The sequence below is a fragment of the Lichtheimia ornata genome (assembly GCF_029851405.1).
Source record: "Lichtheimia ornata isolate CBS 291.66 chromosome Unknown scaffold00008, whole genome shotgun sequence".
NCBI classification, from domain to species: domain Eukaryota; kingdom Fungi; phylum Mucoromycota; class Mucoromycetes; order Mucorales; family Lichtheimiaceae; genus Lichtheimia; species Lichtheimia ornata.
In genome coordinates this window covers 251575-265557 of record NW_026695328.1, presented here as the reverse complement: position 1 = coordinate 265557, position 13983 = coordinate 251575, and the positions used below count along the sequence as shown (strand labels likewise).

The window sequence follows — 13983 nt, the reverse complement described above, 5'->3', positions numbered from 1 at the left end:
TGAGTGAGTGAGTGAGTGAGTGAGTGAGCGTGTCAATAGCGGTGTCTATTGATGATGATGAATTGTCAAAGGAAAGGTGGGGGAGGTAAGTGAGTGTATGAACGAGTGTGAATCGAAGTCGTGTGTGAGTGTTGTTGTTGTTGCTGTTGTCCAAGGACAAGCGTGTGGTGCGGGATAGAGAGTCAAATGAAGGTTAAAGAGAAAAAGAAAGGTAGTGCATCAGATGCCGAATGATATTTAATGTCCATAGCGACATGTGTCACACACACACAAGGTCAGTGTGCCACCATGACCTTGTCTCCGCCCTTTCTTTCTCTCTCTCTCCTTGTGCTTTATACTATGACAAGTAGAAACAAGTAACTTTTTATTATACAATTCTGCCGATCAATATCACCCACAATGCTGTTAGTATCCAACACAAGGAGAATCAATATTACCTCTCTCTATCACTCGTACCTTTACTCGTCGTCGTCATATGATGTTGGTTCTAACGTGCGGGATTCACCTTTTTCCCTTTTGAGAGAATGAATCACTTGCCATATCATGGTATATTGTCCGTGTTTAATAATCTTTATTTGATTGCTACTTGATCACACAAAGAACCAAAATCATGGTGTATAGCTTTCGTGGTGGTGGTGGTGGTGTAGGTGATTGGTGGGGGCCTCTCTCTCCTCTCTTTCCCCTCTCTCTTTTGGCTTGTGACATAATTCCATCTCAGCTCGTTGGCTACTTTGGAGAGCGTGGCGTACAAACCAACAGAACTCTTACAAGCCTATTCAACTATGGAGCCCATGCAAGTGGATGCCCCTGCAGCCAATGCTGCTCCAATGGCATTAGAAGGTAGAATACATTTGAGATTGACTTTATTGATGCTAATCCAACGTCTCTAGTCTTGTCACTTATAAACGATTCACGCATGACCTATGGCCTCCGTCATCAGGATTATCAACGCTACCGGTATGTAGGCACACACTCAATGGTCCCGGCATGCATGCTCATGGATGCTTCTTCTAGTGAATACTGTGCTCACCGTGTACGACGTCTGCGTCAGCTGTTGGAGCTCACAAAGCCGAACAACAAGAACGTCAACCAACAAAAACGACTACCAGAGACTTTCTCGGACGCGCGTTTCTTGCATCTTTACGTATTCCAAGTCGAGCGTGCATGGGCTCATGCCATGGAGTTGAAGCAGGAATCATCATCGAGCATGGATATGCGAAAACGCCATCATTTAAGGAAACGATTGAAAAAGGCGAGTCAACATGCAGATGCCTTGTCTGATTTGTGCGATCAACAATCCGTGGAATCTCGTTCAGTATTGGATGTCAAGGTAAAACACTCTATAATGAATCCTACAATGAAGACATGGATCATTGATTAGCGAATAGGCATACGGTGCAAGGATGAAAGGGTATCTCTTGGTTGAACAACAAGAATGGCAAGCTGCTTTGGATCAATTTGTCATCGCTAGGTAAGAAGGCAGGGTCGTATAAGGGACTGTGACTAAAGTAAAATGGTTAGGGTGATCTATGATGAATTTGGTACAGCAAGTGATGATCCACAGCAAGAGGCATTGTGCTATGTAGCCATTGATGACATCGATCCCAACATCCGTTTTTGTGCTTACAAATTGCAATTGGATACGAGCAACATTCCTCACTTGGTGGATGATCTACGAAAGAAGAATACAACCGTCTCTGCGCTCGAGCCACAGCTGTCACAGGTCACCCAGTCAAGTAAAAAGGAACGCCCTACATTGAAATGGCGTGGTACGACCATTGTGCTGCGAAATGATACAGTCGTCAAGGCATTGGAAGCAGCTCAACAACAGTCAGAATGGAATGAGGCAGAAAAGGTGGTCAAAAAGGCTGTCAAGGATGATAAGGAGGCAACAGCCAAGGTGGCTTCTTCGCAATCAGCAAAGTCAACCCAGGATCTTCAGTCCGTGTATGCTTACGTGACCTACAATTTGAATGCACGCATCATCCAGCGCAATATTGAATCGGCATTGAAGGCCAAATCACAAGATGCAGTTCGATTGTTTGATGACATTTTGCAGGTAACCATTCCCATGCCCTGAATGATGAGTGACACCATGTATAACTCTTTGTATCATTAGATTATCCAAACCCTGCGTGAACTTCCAATGGATGATGATCTTGCAACCGCCTTTGAAGCTGAATTGGATGTTTTGGAACATTATTATCGTGGATACAGGTAACAAAAAGGTTTATATAGGTGTATACCATGTTGACATTGGCTTGGAATTAGATGCATGTACGTTGCACAAGTGTATGGCGATTTGGATCGTGCTGCAGAATCGGTGGCCATGTATCAGCGAGCTCAAACCTACATGGTGCAAACAAAGCAACAATTGCAACGGCTGAATGGATTCCAACCTGATACGGCATTGACAGTAACAGAGGAGGATCTTTCAAAGTTGGAGCAGCGAATTAGAAGTGGATCATGGAAAATGCATGCAGCTTGGCATCTCGCACAAGATAAGAATACTAGCACAAGTGAATTGTCAAGCAAGCTCGAACAACTCAAACTTAATAACGACGTATGTAACATCACGAAGGCTATCCTTTGATATATAGCTAACACCATATTATAGACTTATTTGATCGATGATCTCGATTCTTATCCTGCTGCCCTGACGCAAGATTCGGCAATGCCAAAGTTGGTGCCTTTCCCTCCTAAACTCGAGGCTGTGGTGGCCAAGCCTTTCTACTTTGATCTGGCTGCCAATCATGTGCAATACCCCGATAGCTTAACTCTCCGTGCAGAAGATAGATCTTCAGGCTTGTTTTCCAAGTTTTTTGGTTTTGGAAAGTCTTAAAAGTAAAAATTGTATCTTGTTGAATGTAATATCGTACACACACAACTAAAATGCGCTATGCAATTTCTCTTTTTAATATGGTTGCGATAAAAGGATATCATAAAGGGGAACTAAAAAGCGCAATAAATAAGAGCGAGAGAGAGAGACTATAGCCAAATCAGGTGCTGCCCAGAGAATTAAATTGGAATGGAACCACTGCTGCCATTGTACTCGTACACTTCTTCTTGATTGTTGCTGACGGGAGTTGAAGTGGCTGCCAAAGTGCCGCCTGCATGAGGATCAAGGCTTGCCAATGAATTGGGTGCAGTAACATCTGCAAGTGCGCTCTCTGCTGAAGGCATGGGATGACCAAATCCTCGAGCATTATAACCCGCTCTACCAGCATAAAGATGGGGATGATGATGTCCTCCTCCCATAACATGACCACCTGGTTGCTGTTGTTGTGAACGGCTCTTGCCCCAGGATAACTACGCACATCATGTATAAATGATCCATATAAACCTTGAACATAGCATGATCCTCCTCTCTCTTACTTTAAGTCCACGACCATTCACCATCATGCCTTGAAGTTTGACAATAGCACTGGCAGCATTTGCATGCGTATCCAACCTATAACATGACATCATGTTACTTGAAATGTGCCTCTGATTGGTATATAAAAAGCCTTACTTGACAAAAGCGTATCCACGATCCGATTGGAGCTTCACTTCTTGAACAGTACCATGTTGCTCAAAGAGGCACGTCAAGTCCGTTTCTAATCAATGATGGGTAAATAAAAAGACTTGAACGATTCCACCCATCTTAATTACCTGTGGTATCAGGACTGAGATTACCGACATAGACATTGGTCACATGGGAAGGTGCTTGGTTGACAACGGTTTGGAATGGTAGACGTTGACCAGGCAATGGAGGAGGCGTAGCCATTTGTCCTACATCATGATGATGATAATGAATATCATATCGAACCATCATCATTATAAAACTTTTTTTTTACCTTTTTGCGTTGCCCAGTTGCAACGAATAGGACGTGATCCAAGATACTCGCCATTCATGGTAGCAATAGCTTGTTCGGCATCTGTCTTGTCACGGAAGGCCACAAAGCCATATCCCTTGGAATTACCAGAAACATTATCCCAAATCACATGCGCTTCCCTACATACAAAGGTCACCAATCCACTCGTAATCCTCCATTCCCTTGTCACTTACGTCATAGTACCAAAGTTGGAAAAGGCGCTTGCAAGCATATCATCATTGATTTCTCGAGCAAGATCTCCCACAAAGACATGAAAGTGTTCACTACCAGTATCCTGCTTGGATTGCTGTGCCCAGTTGAGCTTGATCTCCTATTGTTGTTTTCATACACATACACACACACACATCTTGTTAACAAAGGCCGACTTTTTCTTTATCATCATCATCGTGATCCTACTTACGTGATCAAAAAACTTGTGTCCATTCATTTCATTCAATGCGCGTTCGGCTGCTCCAGCATCAGCGAAATCCACAAAACCATAGTTGACACCAGCCTAAAGATACCAAACAATATGATCAATACTAACACCGCATCCATACACACACACATAGGTAAATAGAGGCACGCGTGTAGAGTACATTCAATCCTTGCCGCCGTGACTAAAGAGAAAGGGATGAGTGACTCTTGTATGGAGAGGCTTGTTTAGAGATTTACCGTGATAATCTTGACGTTATTGACTTGGCCAAGGGTAGCAAAGAGATCATGGAGCATGGTGTCGGTGACTCTGGGAACATGAAGGCTGCTTTAGAAGTGGAAGAGCAACCGAATATAGATAGAACCTTTGATCAAGGTTGCCGGCATAAATGGTGGAGGAAGGCGGTGCAGTGTCGTTGGACATTGTGTGTCGTGTTTAAAGAAAGGGCCAAGCCTACTCTCTCGCTCAGGTTGGTGGTAATGATGTGACAAATTGACCCAATCAAATTCCGCATAAATGCTGCTGGTCAACATACGTGTAGCAAGATCACTAGACTTTATCCATCCCTAAGAAGAACAATGATCAAAGAATAAGATGTTTTATGTAAAAAGTGTATACATGATGGATGATGATAAATGCGAGGTGGGGGAAAGAGAGATGATGATGATGTGAAGTTAAAGAAGGAGGAGGAGGAGGAAGATCATTTAAATCAAATCCATGTTGGTGATTGCCTCGCCTTTTTCAATACGCTCAGCAGCAGCGAGACCTTGCAAGGTTAATGCGTTGGGACCTGTCAATAGAAATCGAGTTAGTCTATCATTCTCTAGATGAATACACACGATACAACTTACATTTGTCAGGAGCGAAATGGACAATAAAGTCACCAGGTTGATATCGTTTGGGGAACGTGTTGAAGGTATGATCATCGCCGTCAAGCAAAAAGATATGAGGAGCATTTTGTTCAAGATTCATCACTTGCCACATGGCACCTTGTTCATAAGAAGATCCCTTGTTGTACCATTCAGTGACACCTTGTACATCACGCAAGAACTGCATACTCCAAGGAGAGTTACGTAAAAAGAAGACACCAGCATTGAGCATAGGATCACCACGGGGTTTGGCTGCAATCAAGTCAACATTGGCATCAAAAGCCTCAGCTCCACCTGGATAACGTGCACGCAAATCATCCAACAGCTCAAACAAGGAATGTTCTTGATTCATAATGACAGCATCCATATCCATCCAAAAGATCCAATCGTACTTTGGCAACACCTTTTCAACAGCATCCACCTTGCCCCATACAGTCTTGCGTCCACGTTGTTGAGCAAATTCGGCTGAACGAGCGACAAAGCTATGTCCATGACGCAAGGCAAATTTACGCTTGTTCATAGCAGCCATCGTAGCAGAAGGTTCCATACAATTGTCATCATAAATGAAGGAAGAGGTCATCAAGGCAATGGATGGCTTATCCTCAGTGGCGGCCGTTGTGTTGTCGTTGCTGTTTGTCTCTGACAAGCCGGTAGCAGTATCCTCATCCTCATCAGCGAGTAAATCTTCATCATCGTCAAGAGCATCAAGCGTGGGCTGTGTACCCTTGAAGGCTGATTTGCGTGGATAGCACACAGTGGATGGCTTGAGTGAAGTCCATGCAACAAGCTCTGCAAATTCGGAATCTTGATAAACATGCGTGACAACGCTGTCTTCGATATGAACGGACTCAACATTGTTCTCCCAGCGAATAAAGCGATGATTATCATCAGGGCCATCTTCACGAATAAATACAGGGATCACTTGCTCTTGCACTTCAGCTGCAGCTTCAGGTTCCATGGCAGCATCGACTTCGTGTTCCACCGTATTGGCAACGGATTGATAATAGGCATACATGTTGCTCAACAAGTGCTCGCTGGTACCAGTTGCATCAATGTCACCACGCTTCTCGAGAGCCAACTTGGCTGCGGCAGAACCAATAACAAAGGCATGCTTATCACGTTCATCACCACCAAAAGTACCCCAAACAATATTCGTAGGCGCTTCAGGATTGACTGTCACAGGCGAATCGGTACTCTCGCTAATGACTCCATTATCCAATTCTTGCTTGACAACCGAAAGTTGCACAAAGGTGTTGATATCCTGCACCACAAGGTAATCATAGGTAATGCCTTGCTCTGCCAAGGTCGTTTCAGCCTATAGACAAATCCCACTTTTGTAAGTTCCTTATCCTGTTGTTGCTATGACAACACTTACCCATTCCAAGACCGAAGCTTGATCAAAAGCTGTCTTTGTAGGCATTTCCTCCAAGTCATTCCATTCCATCTTTTCAGCTTCATAACGACGACGTTCAGCAGTGCCAGCCTTGCTAGGTCCACCGTAGATCAAAAACTTATAAAGCATATCGGCATTGTAACGCATGCAAGGTAATAAATTGTTGCGCAAACCAAAGTACTTGTCACGAATCAAGGCACGACGGCTGCTCTGTTCGGCTGAAGAAGCAATCACCACCAAGTATGCATAATGATTGGAGTCATTGATAACAACGTCTTCGCTCTTTTCTTCGCTTAGAGGATCCGTCACCGTCTTATGATGCTCCACAGAGTGGGTTGAAGGCGTCGTTGTCAATTCTTCTTCTGCTTCTTGTTCTTGCTCTGGCTCATCAGGAACGATCTCTTCATTTTCCTCATCGCTCATATCGTCAGGGAATACAATGTCGCCTTGACCGGTTTCTTCACTGGTAGTGGTGTCAGAGGGTGTAGTGATAGTAGTAGTAGTGGAGGAGGAGGAGTCTGTGTCGGTGTCGGCAGGTGTCAAAGAACTTGATGTGGTGTCAATGCGAGCATTCAGGTACAAGAGAAAGAAAATGCCAGCAATGGCTAATACGACAAGGACTCGTTTGTTGGGTCGAGCACTTCGCCTTCCAGAAGCGGGGGCATCCGTCTTGAACTGAGGCAAATCGGAAGCCATTGAGAAAAGAGAAAGTAAAGAAAAGAAAAAGAGAGAGAGAGAGAGAGGACCGGAAGAAACGGAGCAAAAGAGCAGTAAAGAGAGAGGGCTGAGTGAAGCTGTACACAAATTTGGTTGTATCTGTTTTTAGGTACAAAGACTCTCAAGCCGGCGGTCGTCGAATATGGATCTCGTACTATTTTAACATTGGGGTGATACCACCATCCCATCCACTGCCCATCGTCCATGGTTGTCATGGCAATAAACATAAAGCACCCTTCTCCCATTAAAAATCTTTTAGAAAAACAATGATGCACTATAGACTTTATATATCCCATGCGGGAGGCATAAGCCCCATGTTGTTGTAGAGAGATTTCATCTTGTACTACTATCCTTGTTGAAATCCTGGTAGTAGTAAGTCATAGTCAAATGCTACCTTTTGGATTGTGGAAGAACATCTCCAAGATACCATGTATCTCACCATCTACTTTATTATTCTCATTGACAACCTCTCTTTAATAGTATTGTGTTTCGTGTTTTCATTGTTGTCACTCTATGTTTAGACCAGCAGGCTGGATTGCTCGCTTCGCACGTCAACTTTGATTTCCGGTTCTTCCACTCCTACTTTATTTGTCTCTTCCTCCCATTCTCAACTGTTGGCCCATTGAAGTACAACTACCACCTGCGAACGATTGTCCTGCTTCAACATGTCAATCCTACAACTGCCTTGATCCGATTGTCTTTGACTGAATGGCAAGTCCATGGCGTGTGCACCTCACTACAATACACCCATTCCTTAATGCTACACACTCCCTTGTACGCTCCTCTACGACAACCAAACGCAACAGCATTCGCCAATAGCATGACCTTTTCTCTATCGTCTCAAGTTGCTTGCAACAACTTGCCTTACAGCCTTGTTTTACGTGAACAGCTGATAGCCATTGTGTAGCAGCAGTATTATTACGTCTAGCAACTTGCTTTAATACATACGCATTTCTATGGATGATGCCATATCAACTATCGAGTGCATCGTAATACATGCAATCTTCACCGGGTTGAGCTGCGATGGAAGATGATCAAGAAGGAGATGGACTGCCAAAAGGATGGCAAAGGAAGCACATCAGCAAGCAATCTCAGGAGATGTTTCTATCAACATGTTGGACTTGCAATGGTTATGGATGGGTGGATGCGATCAAGTGCAATGAGGAATGTTGTTTGTTACTTTGCGCGTCGTCAGCAGGAGGGATGGGCCATGTTACGGGGATACGGCCGAGAATGATGATGGATGGAATGGCGTGGATGTCAGGGCTTGTATTTCGACAAGGGGTGTTTCGCAGCCATGGATGCTATTGGAATCTCAAGTCAATGCATGCAGCAGCTACTTTGCAACCATGGATGGAGATGTTTATGACGGCAGCAATCAAGAATACAATGGCACAATGGTACCGCTTATTCTATGTGATCCACTTCTGGTTGGTTTTTGGAATGGAAGGGAGGGTAGAAATTTCAAGGTAGGAAAGCGAGATTGGGTCATCTACATCATTGTACCGAGAAGTTTTTGTTCCTTTTGTCACATCACATTCGTTACAGCTTCCTTGTTCATATGCTAGTAGAGGATAATAATAGGCAATGGTTGTATACATGTTTAAATAGATGCTTGTATTTTCAAACATAATAAACCCATAGAAATGGTACCCAACAATAGTGCTTGCTACGGATGCTTGGTCCATCATAAGCTTAGATGATTATCTTTAAGAATGAGTGTGCTCTGATACAATGGGGCAAGAGTTTACATACATATGCTTAAATTACTTTGACAACTTTCAGAATGCGTTATCATCTTGTATGTATGTAAAGCATGCGAGCGAACCTAGGAGATAGCCAAGATCATCCCCTCTATCGTTTCTAACACAAAATAGGTACTCTCGTATGCGCTTAGCTTATTAATCATACCATAAATAAGCATCATCGACTGACCTCATTATAGGTGTAGCATAGGAAAAGCCTACATTATGCACTCTCCACCAATAGGATCGACCCTTCTCTTGACCTGTTACACAAACAAGTTCTTCTGCATCTTTGGCTCTAGTATAGTCATACTATTTTACAATGAAGGAGAGGGTCTTCCCGCTAAATTTCACTTTTTCGGATTCGGACCAATCACATTTCACTCAACCCTACACCAACACCCTTACCATGGCAACAGGTCAACTTCCTCCCCAGGACGTGCGGTCTGGGCCAATGTTGTCCGCAATAAAAGCATCACCTTCTCTTTGAAGAGCAAGGTTATGAAGAGAGGCTCGACGTGCGCGTCAGGCAGAAACAATCCTCACTAGAGCTTTGAATCCTAATGCCGTAATCTTCGACTTTGGCACCAACCTTCCCATCTAAGGCTATCGCCTATCAGACGATCAAACAACTAGGCACTATCCTCGGAGCAAGAACCATCTCACGTTCACGCAACCCACGTTCATTGTTAATTGAGACACGTTTCGAAGACGATAACGCAAGATGACAAAGCTTTAACGGATGGTGTCACCTATGATGGCGTCACTTATCGTGCTACACGTGCATTGTCAGCTGATGCAGAAATTACCAAGGTCAACTTTTCTCACCTACCATTTCTTGCACAAGATGTCATCGAGCAAGTATTGAAAAACGCCATGAGTGCCTATGGTCGTGTCTGCCAAATCCGCCTATACGTTGAACCTGAATCTGAAACCTTCGAAGGAGAGGCTACCGTCATTTTGGACACATCCACACCTTCGGGTGCCATGTTAATGGATGATAAGCCCTACTATAGACCACTCACCCGCCTTATCCCCATTGAGGTTTGGGATGATGTGTTCCGCCTCATGGAAAACGCACCTCCTCTTTGCCGTTATTGCAACACTCAAGGTCATCGCAAGATGGAATGCCCCAAACTTCAAGAACTCACTTGCTTCCACTGCCACCAAAAAGGCCATTTTCGTCGACATTGTCCTGTTGTATACCGTGAACGCCAAGCTGCCATGGTGGATTCATTGACCGATTCTCAGCTTCTTGACACGTACCCAAATCATTAGCAAGCGTCAGCTGTAGATGATGACTAAGCGATTCGGAGATGACTACTACAGCACCTTCATCCATCATCGATGATAATAGATCCAATTCAACCAATGATCAGCATACTGATACAGCTTCTCAACCCGATGTTGAAGATCAACATAAGAAGAGCACCAATGTCACCAAAGACTCTAGCAATCCAACTACCGACAACGCCGACAATCGAATGATCATTGACACCACACCAACATGACAACGACCATAGAATGAATGACAACAACGACCCTATTATCGACCACGATCAGCATCAGCACACGCCAACACCTAAGAAACCAAAACTTGATACAGCATCCAGCACACGTGTCACACGCAACATGAGCCAACAACGTTTACAACAATCCGCTGGGGAATCACCTGACCCACAGCATCACCAATAATATGATAAATAATAATACAGCACGACTCGCCTCTTTGAATGTTCGCTCGCTATTCAAAGAGGCACAAATCCACTTGTTCGACACCTACGATCACAGCATATTCAACATTTCAGATTTACCACTCTACAGGAAGTATCCCAAACGCATGCTCCAACACTTACTAACCAAGACATCTCTCACTTACACCGCCTTTTTCCCAATTCCCTCTTCTGCTTCACTAAACATTTGTGCCCTTATTTGCCTCAACCCTCCTTCACACTTTCCAATACCTATGTGACACTTCGACCAACGTTGTATTGTATCCACCATTTGTACGTCACATGGGGCTTTGTGTCGTATTGTGGTCCTTTATGCATCTGCTGAAAAGGGATCGACGACCAGAGTTTTTCCCCTCCCTCCTTGATTTTACCCTGTTTTACAGATCTTTCCGAACCGTGCTTTGTCATAGGCGATTTCAACACCCATTCACACCAAGTTGCATTCAAGACTCAGACCATTTTAAATAATTTCGTTGGAGCACTTTCAATCAGACCTGTATCCAGAGATCAATGGTATGCTTTCTCCTCCTACGGCAGCACCTACATACCATCGGGGCAATCTTTCATACCACTGTGGACTACGTCTTTGCACCCATCACCTCCACTCCATGATTTCTACCACCAGCAATGGCACATGTCACGTGCTTGGACTGACCATGAGATGCTGACAGTGGATTTTCGAATACACAGCATGGACACCGGCCCTGGCTGTTGGCGTTTTAACCCACTGCTGTTGGGCCAACCTCCATTTGATCATTGTTACAGGATACAGTGAAGGAGTACTTTACACAATTGGATGATGAGCTCATTGAAATGGATCCACAAGCATGCTGGGACAACCTCAAAGCGGTTTTAAAGGAAACAGCTATTGATTACGCTTCCGCCACCGCCATACCACCAAACAACACTTTCGTACTTACAACGTCGTCGACATGTTATCATACAACAACATGGTACTCGAGACCCACGACTGCCACCTCTTGAAAAAGAAATTGCCAACATTCAAGAACGTGTTACGAAACAATTGTTGTTACGAAAAGCAACCCGATGGCACGAGGAAGGGGAACGGAACAACAAGTACTTTTTCAAAGTGTTGAAACAACGACAGGCCGCCACCACCATCCACCATCTCCGTGACCCACACACCGGTGAACTTTTTCACCACCATGGGTGGGATAATGCAACATGCTCGTCACTATTACAAGGATCTTTATACCCCTACCGAGATTGACCAGGCCGCTGTTGATAAGATGTTATCTTCTATTCCTTCCTCAGTGCAAGTGACAGCAACACAAGGAGACAATCTCATGCGACCATTTTCGGGACGAGCTTGTTCGAGCCATTGAACACGCACCTTGGGTAAAAGCCCTGGGATGGATGGTTTACCTTTGGAATTGATTTCAAACACATGCAAACGTGGGAACCGGTGATCCAGCTGCTACTCTTAGTGATGAATCAAGCACTTCTTCACAACTTGTATCCTCGTTCGTGGTTGTCAACGCATGGTTTTGTTGTTTAAGAAAGGAGACCCACGTCTTTTGGCCAACTGGCGCCCATTGTCATTGATTAATTCGGATGCGAAACTATTTACCAAATTGTTGGCGAACCGGTTACAACCCATCATGCATCGCTTAATCAACCCTTTTCAGACTGGCTTTTGGCCAAACGACTTATCTCAGACAATGGTTGGGTGGTACAAAACCCTCATGCATCATGTTCGGCGTTTCTCTCCATCATCTCCATCAGTGGGTGTGTTACTTGACCAAGAAAAAGCTTATGACAGAGTACATTCGGATTATCTTCGGCAGGTAATGACAAGGTTTGATTCCCTACTCAATTCATTGATTCCCTCCTCCACCTCTTCTTCTCCACTCATCTCCTATCCATTAATGGATGGCTATCTTCTCCCGTGTCTCAACTTCGTGGATTACGTCAAGGTGATCCTATCTCCCCTTCTATTTAACCTTGCCTTTGAACCCCTTATCCGCACCCTTATGTCCGACCCCTTATTATTAGGATCACCTTTGACTAATCCAAGCATGACCAAATGGAATCACCGTATCCATTTTCGTACTAACTTGTATACACCACACATTCCACCAATCAAAGTTTTGGCGTATGCTGATGACTTGTTGGTATTCCTTCGTACACCCACCGGAATGGCAATATCTATTACAACATCTTACGACATACAAATTGGCGTCCAATGGCAAAGTTAACCTCAACAAGACCGTGGTTTTCCTGACTTTCAGGTGAACCTAATCCCTCATGGCAACACATGTTACACACGATTAATGCCCAATGGCATGATCGTAATTTCTCCAACGTTTTGACATACCTGGGATACCCTCTATCACCATGATCAACATTTGATAGCTTTTTGAGCAGCCTTTACACCAAGCTTGAGACTCACGTACACCTACTACAACAACGTACGCTCTCAATTCTTGGGAAAGCTACGGTGGCTAACTCCCTCTGCTTTATCTCGGCTGTACTACGGGTTTGTGTCGTCCCTAAACCATGGATTCAGAAGTGTCAAACACTGATTCGTAAGTATGTGTGCAATTTTTTTCCATATCCGAGTTGGTCAACTTGTTGTTTACCACGCTCACAAGGTGGTTTGGGCCTGGTGGATATTCAGGATCAACATCTCGCATCATGTATATCTTCAACGAGTCTTACACCATTCGCCTTCCAATCCCCATCCCCCATTTATCTCCTCATTCCCTGCCCATCTCTTCCATTTGTATACTGGTCAACCATGCATCTACACACTTTTTCTTCCCTCCTCCCCCCATTAATTCGTTTATGTTCCGATTTCCCCCATATCCAACACCTCCTTCAATTGTCAGCTAGATTACCTGAATTTCCTATTGACAAGCTCTCCTTACATGATTTTCTCAACATCCCCTTCCGCAACCTCACCCTTTGCTCTCCCTGAATCCACCACCCCACTCCCCACACTCAAACTCGTTTCAAACGTTTACCGATGGATAAACCGTGACCGCAAGCTGACCATCAAATATGCTACACGCATTCGACAGCAATGGCACGTGTTCTCGAAGCCGTTGAACAAGGTACCATGACGTTACATCCAACACTACAAACCCACACCACTGCCGACAACCCACTTAGCTCCAATCCACCATTACCCGATTTGAACTCATGGTGTCTACCATCCAAGGAATATCCCGCTTCACGTTCCACAAGCAATACGTAACTGAACGAAGTACAAT

General features: G+C 44.3%; 4 protein-coding genes across 4 annotated transcripts; 2 read left to right on the top strand and 2 right to left on the bottom strand.

Moving 5' to 3' along the window:
* Nucleotides 1-782: 782 nt before the first annotated feature.
* O0I10_002726 (uncharacterized protein) lies at nucleotides 783-2842 on the top strand (the record flags this gene model as incomplete). The annotated part of the gene is made up of 8 exons (XM_058482806.1): nucleotides 783-840; nucleotides 891-957; nucleotides 1015-1330; nucleotides 1389-1471; nucleotides 1522-2059; nucleotides 2120-2217; nucleotides 2272-2563; nucleotides 2618-2842. 8 exons carry the CDS (start codon nucleotides 783-785, stop codon nucleotides 2840-2842), a joined length of 1677 nt encoding a protein of 558 aa, XP_058346373.1.
* Nucleotides 2843-3018: 176 nt separating this feature from the next.
* Nucleotides 3019-4713, bottom strand: O0I10_002725 (uncharacterized protein; the record flags this gene model as incomplete). Its single annotated transcript, XM_058482805.1, has 10 exons — nucleotides 3019-3309; nucleotides 3376-3451; nucleotides 3512-3596; nucleotides 3652-3771; nucleotides 3837-3994; nucleotides 4049-4185; nucleotides 4276-4368; nucleotides 4454-4474; nucleotides 4530-4599; nucleotides 4655-4713. The coding sequence occupies 10 exons, from the start codon at nucleotides 4711-4713 to the stop codon at nucleotides 3019-3021; spliced, it is 1110 nt and encodes a 369-aa protein (XP_058346372.1).
* Nucleotides 4714-4994: 281 nt separating this feature from the next.
* O0I10_002724 (uncharacterized protein) lies at nucleotides 4995-7248 on the bottom strand (the record flags this gene model as incomplete). Its single annotated transcript, XM_058482804.1, has 3 exons — nucleotides 4995-5080; nucleotides 5142-6474; nucleotides 6535-7248. The coding sequence occupies 3 exons, from the start codon at nucleotides 7246-7248 to the stop codon at nucleotides 4995-4997; spliced, it is 2133 nt and encodes a 710-aa protein (XP_058346371.1).
* A 2088-nt stretch (nucleotides 7249-9336) lies between these two features.
* O0I10_002723 (uncharacterized protein) lies at nucleotides 9337-10709 on the top strand (the record flags this gene model as incomplete). Its single annotated transcript, XM_058482803.1, has 3 exons — nucleotides 9337-9453; nucleotides 9726-10276; nucleotides 10538-10709. The coding sequence occupies 3 exons, from the start codon at nucleotides 9337-9339 to the stop codon at nucleotides 10707-10709; spliced, it is 840 nt and encodes a 279-aa protein (XP_058346370.1).
* Nucleotides 10710-13983: the final 3274 nt, after the last annotated feature.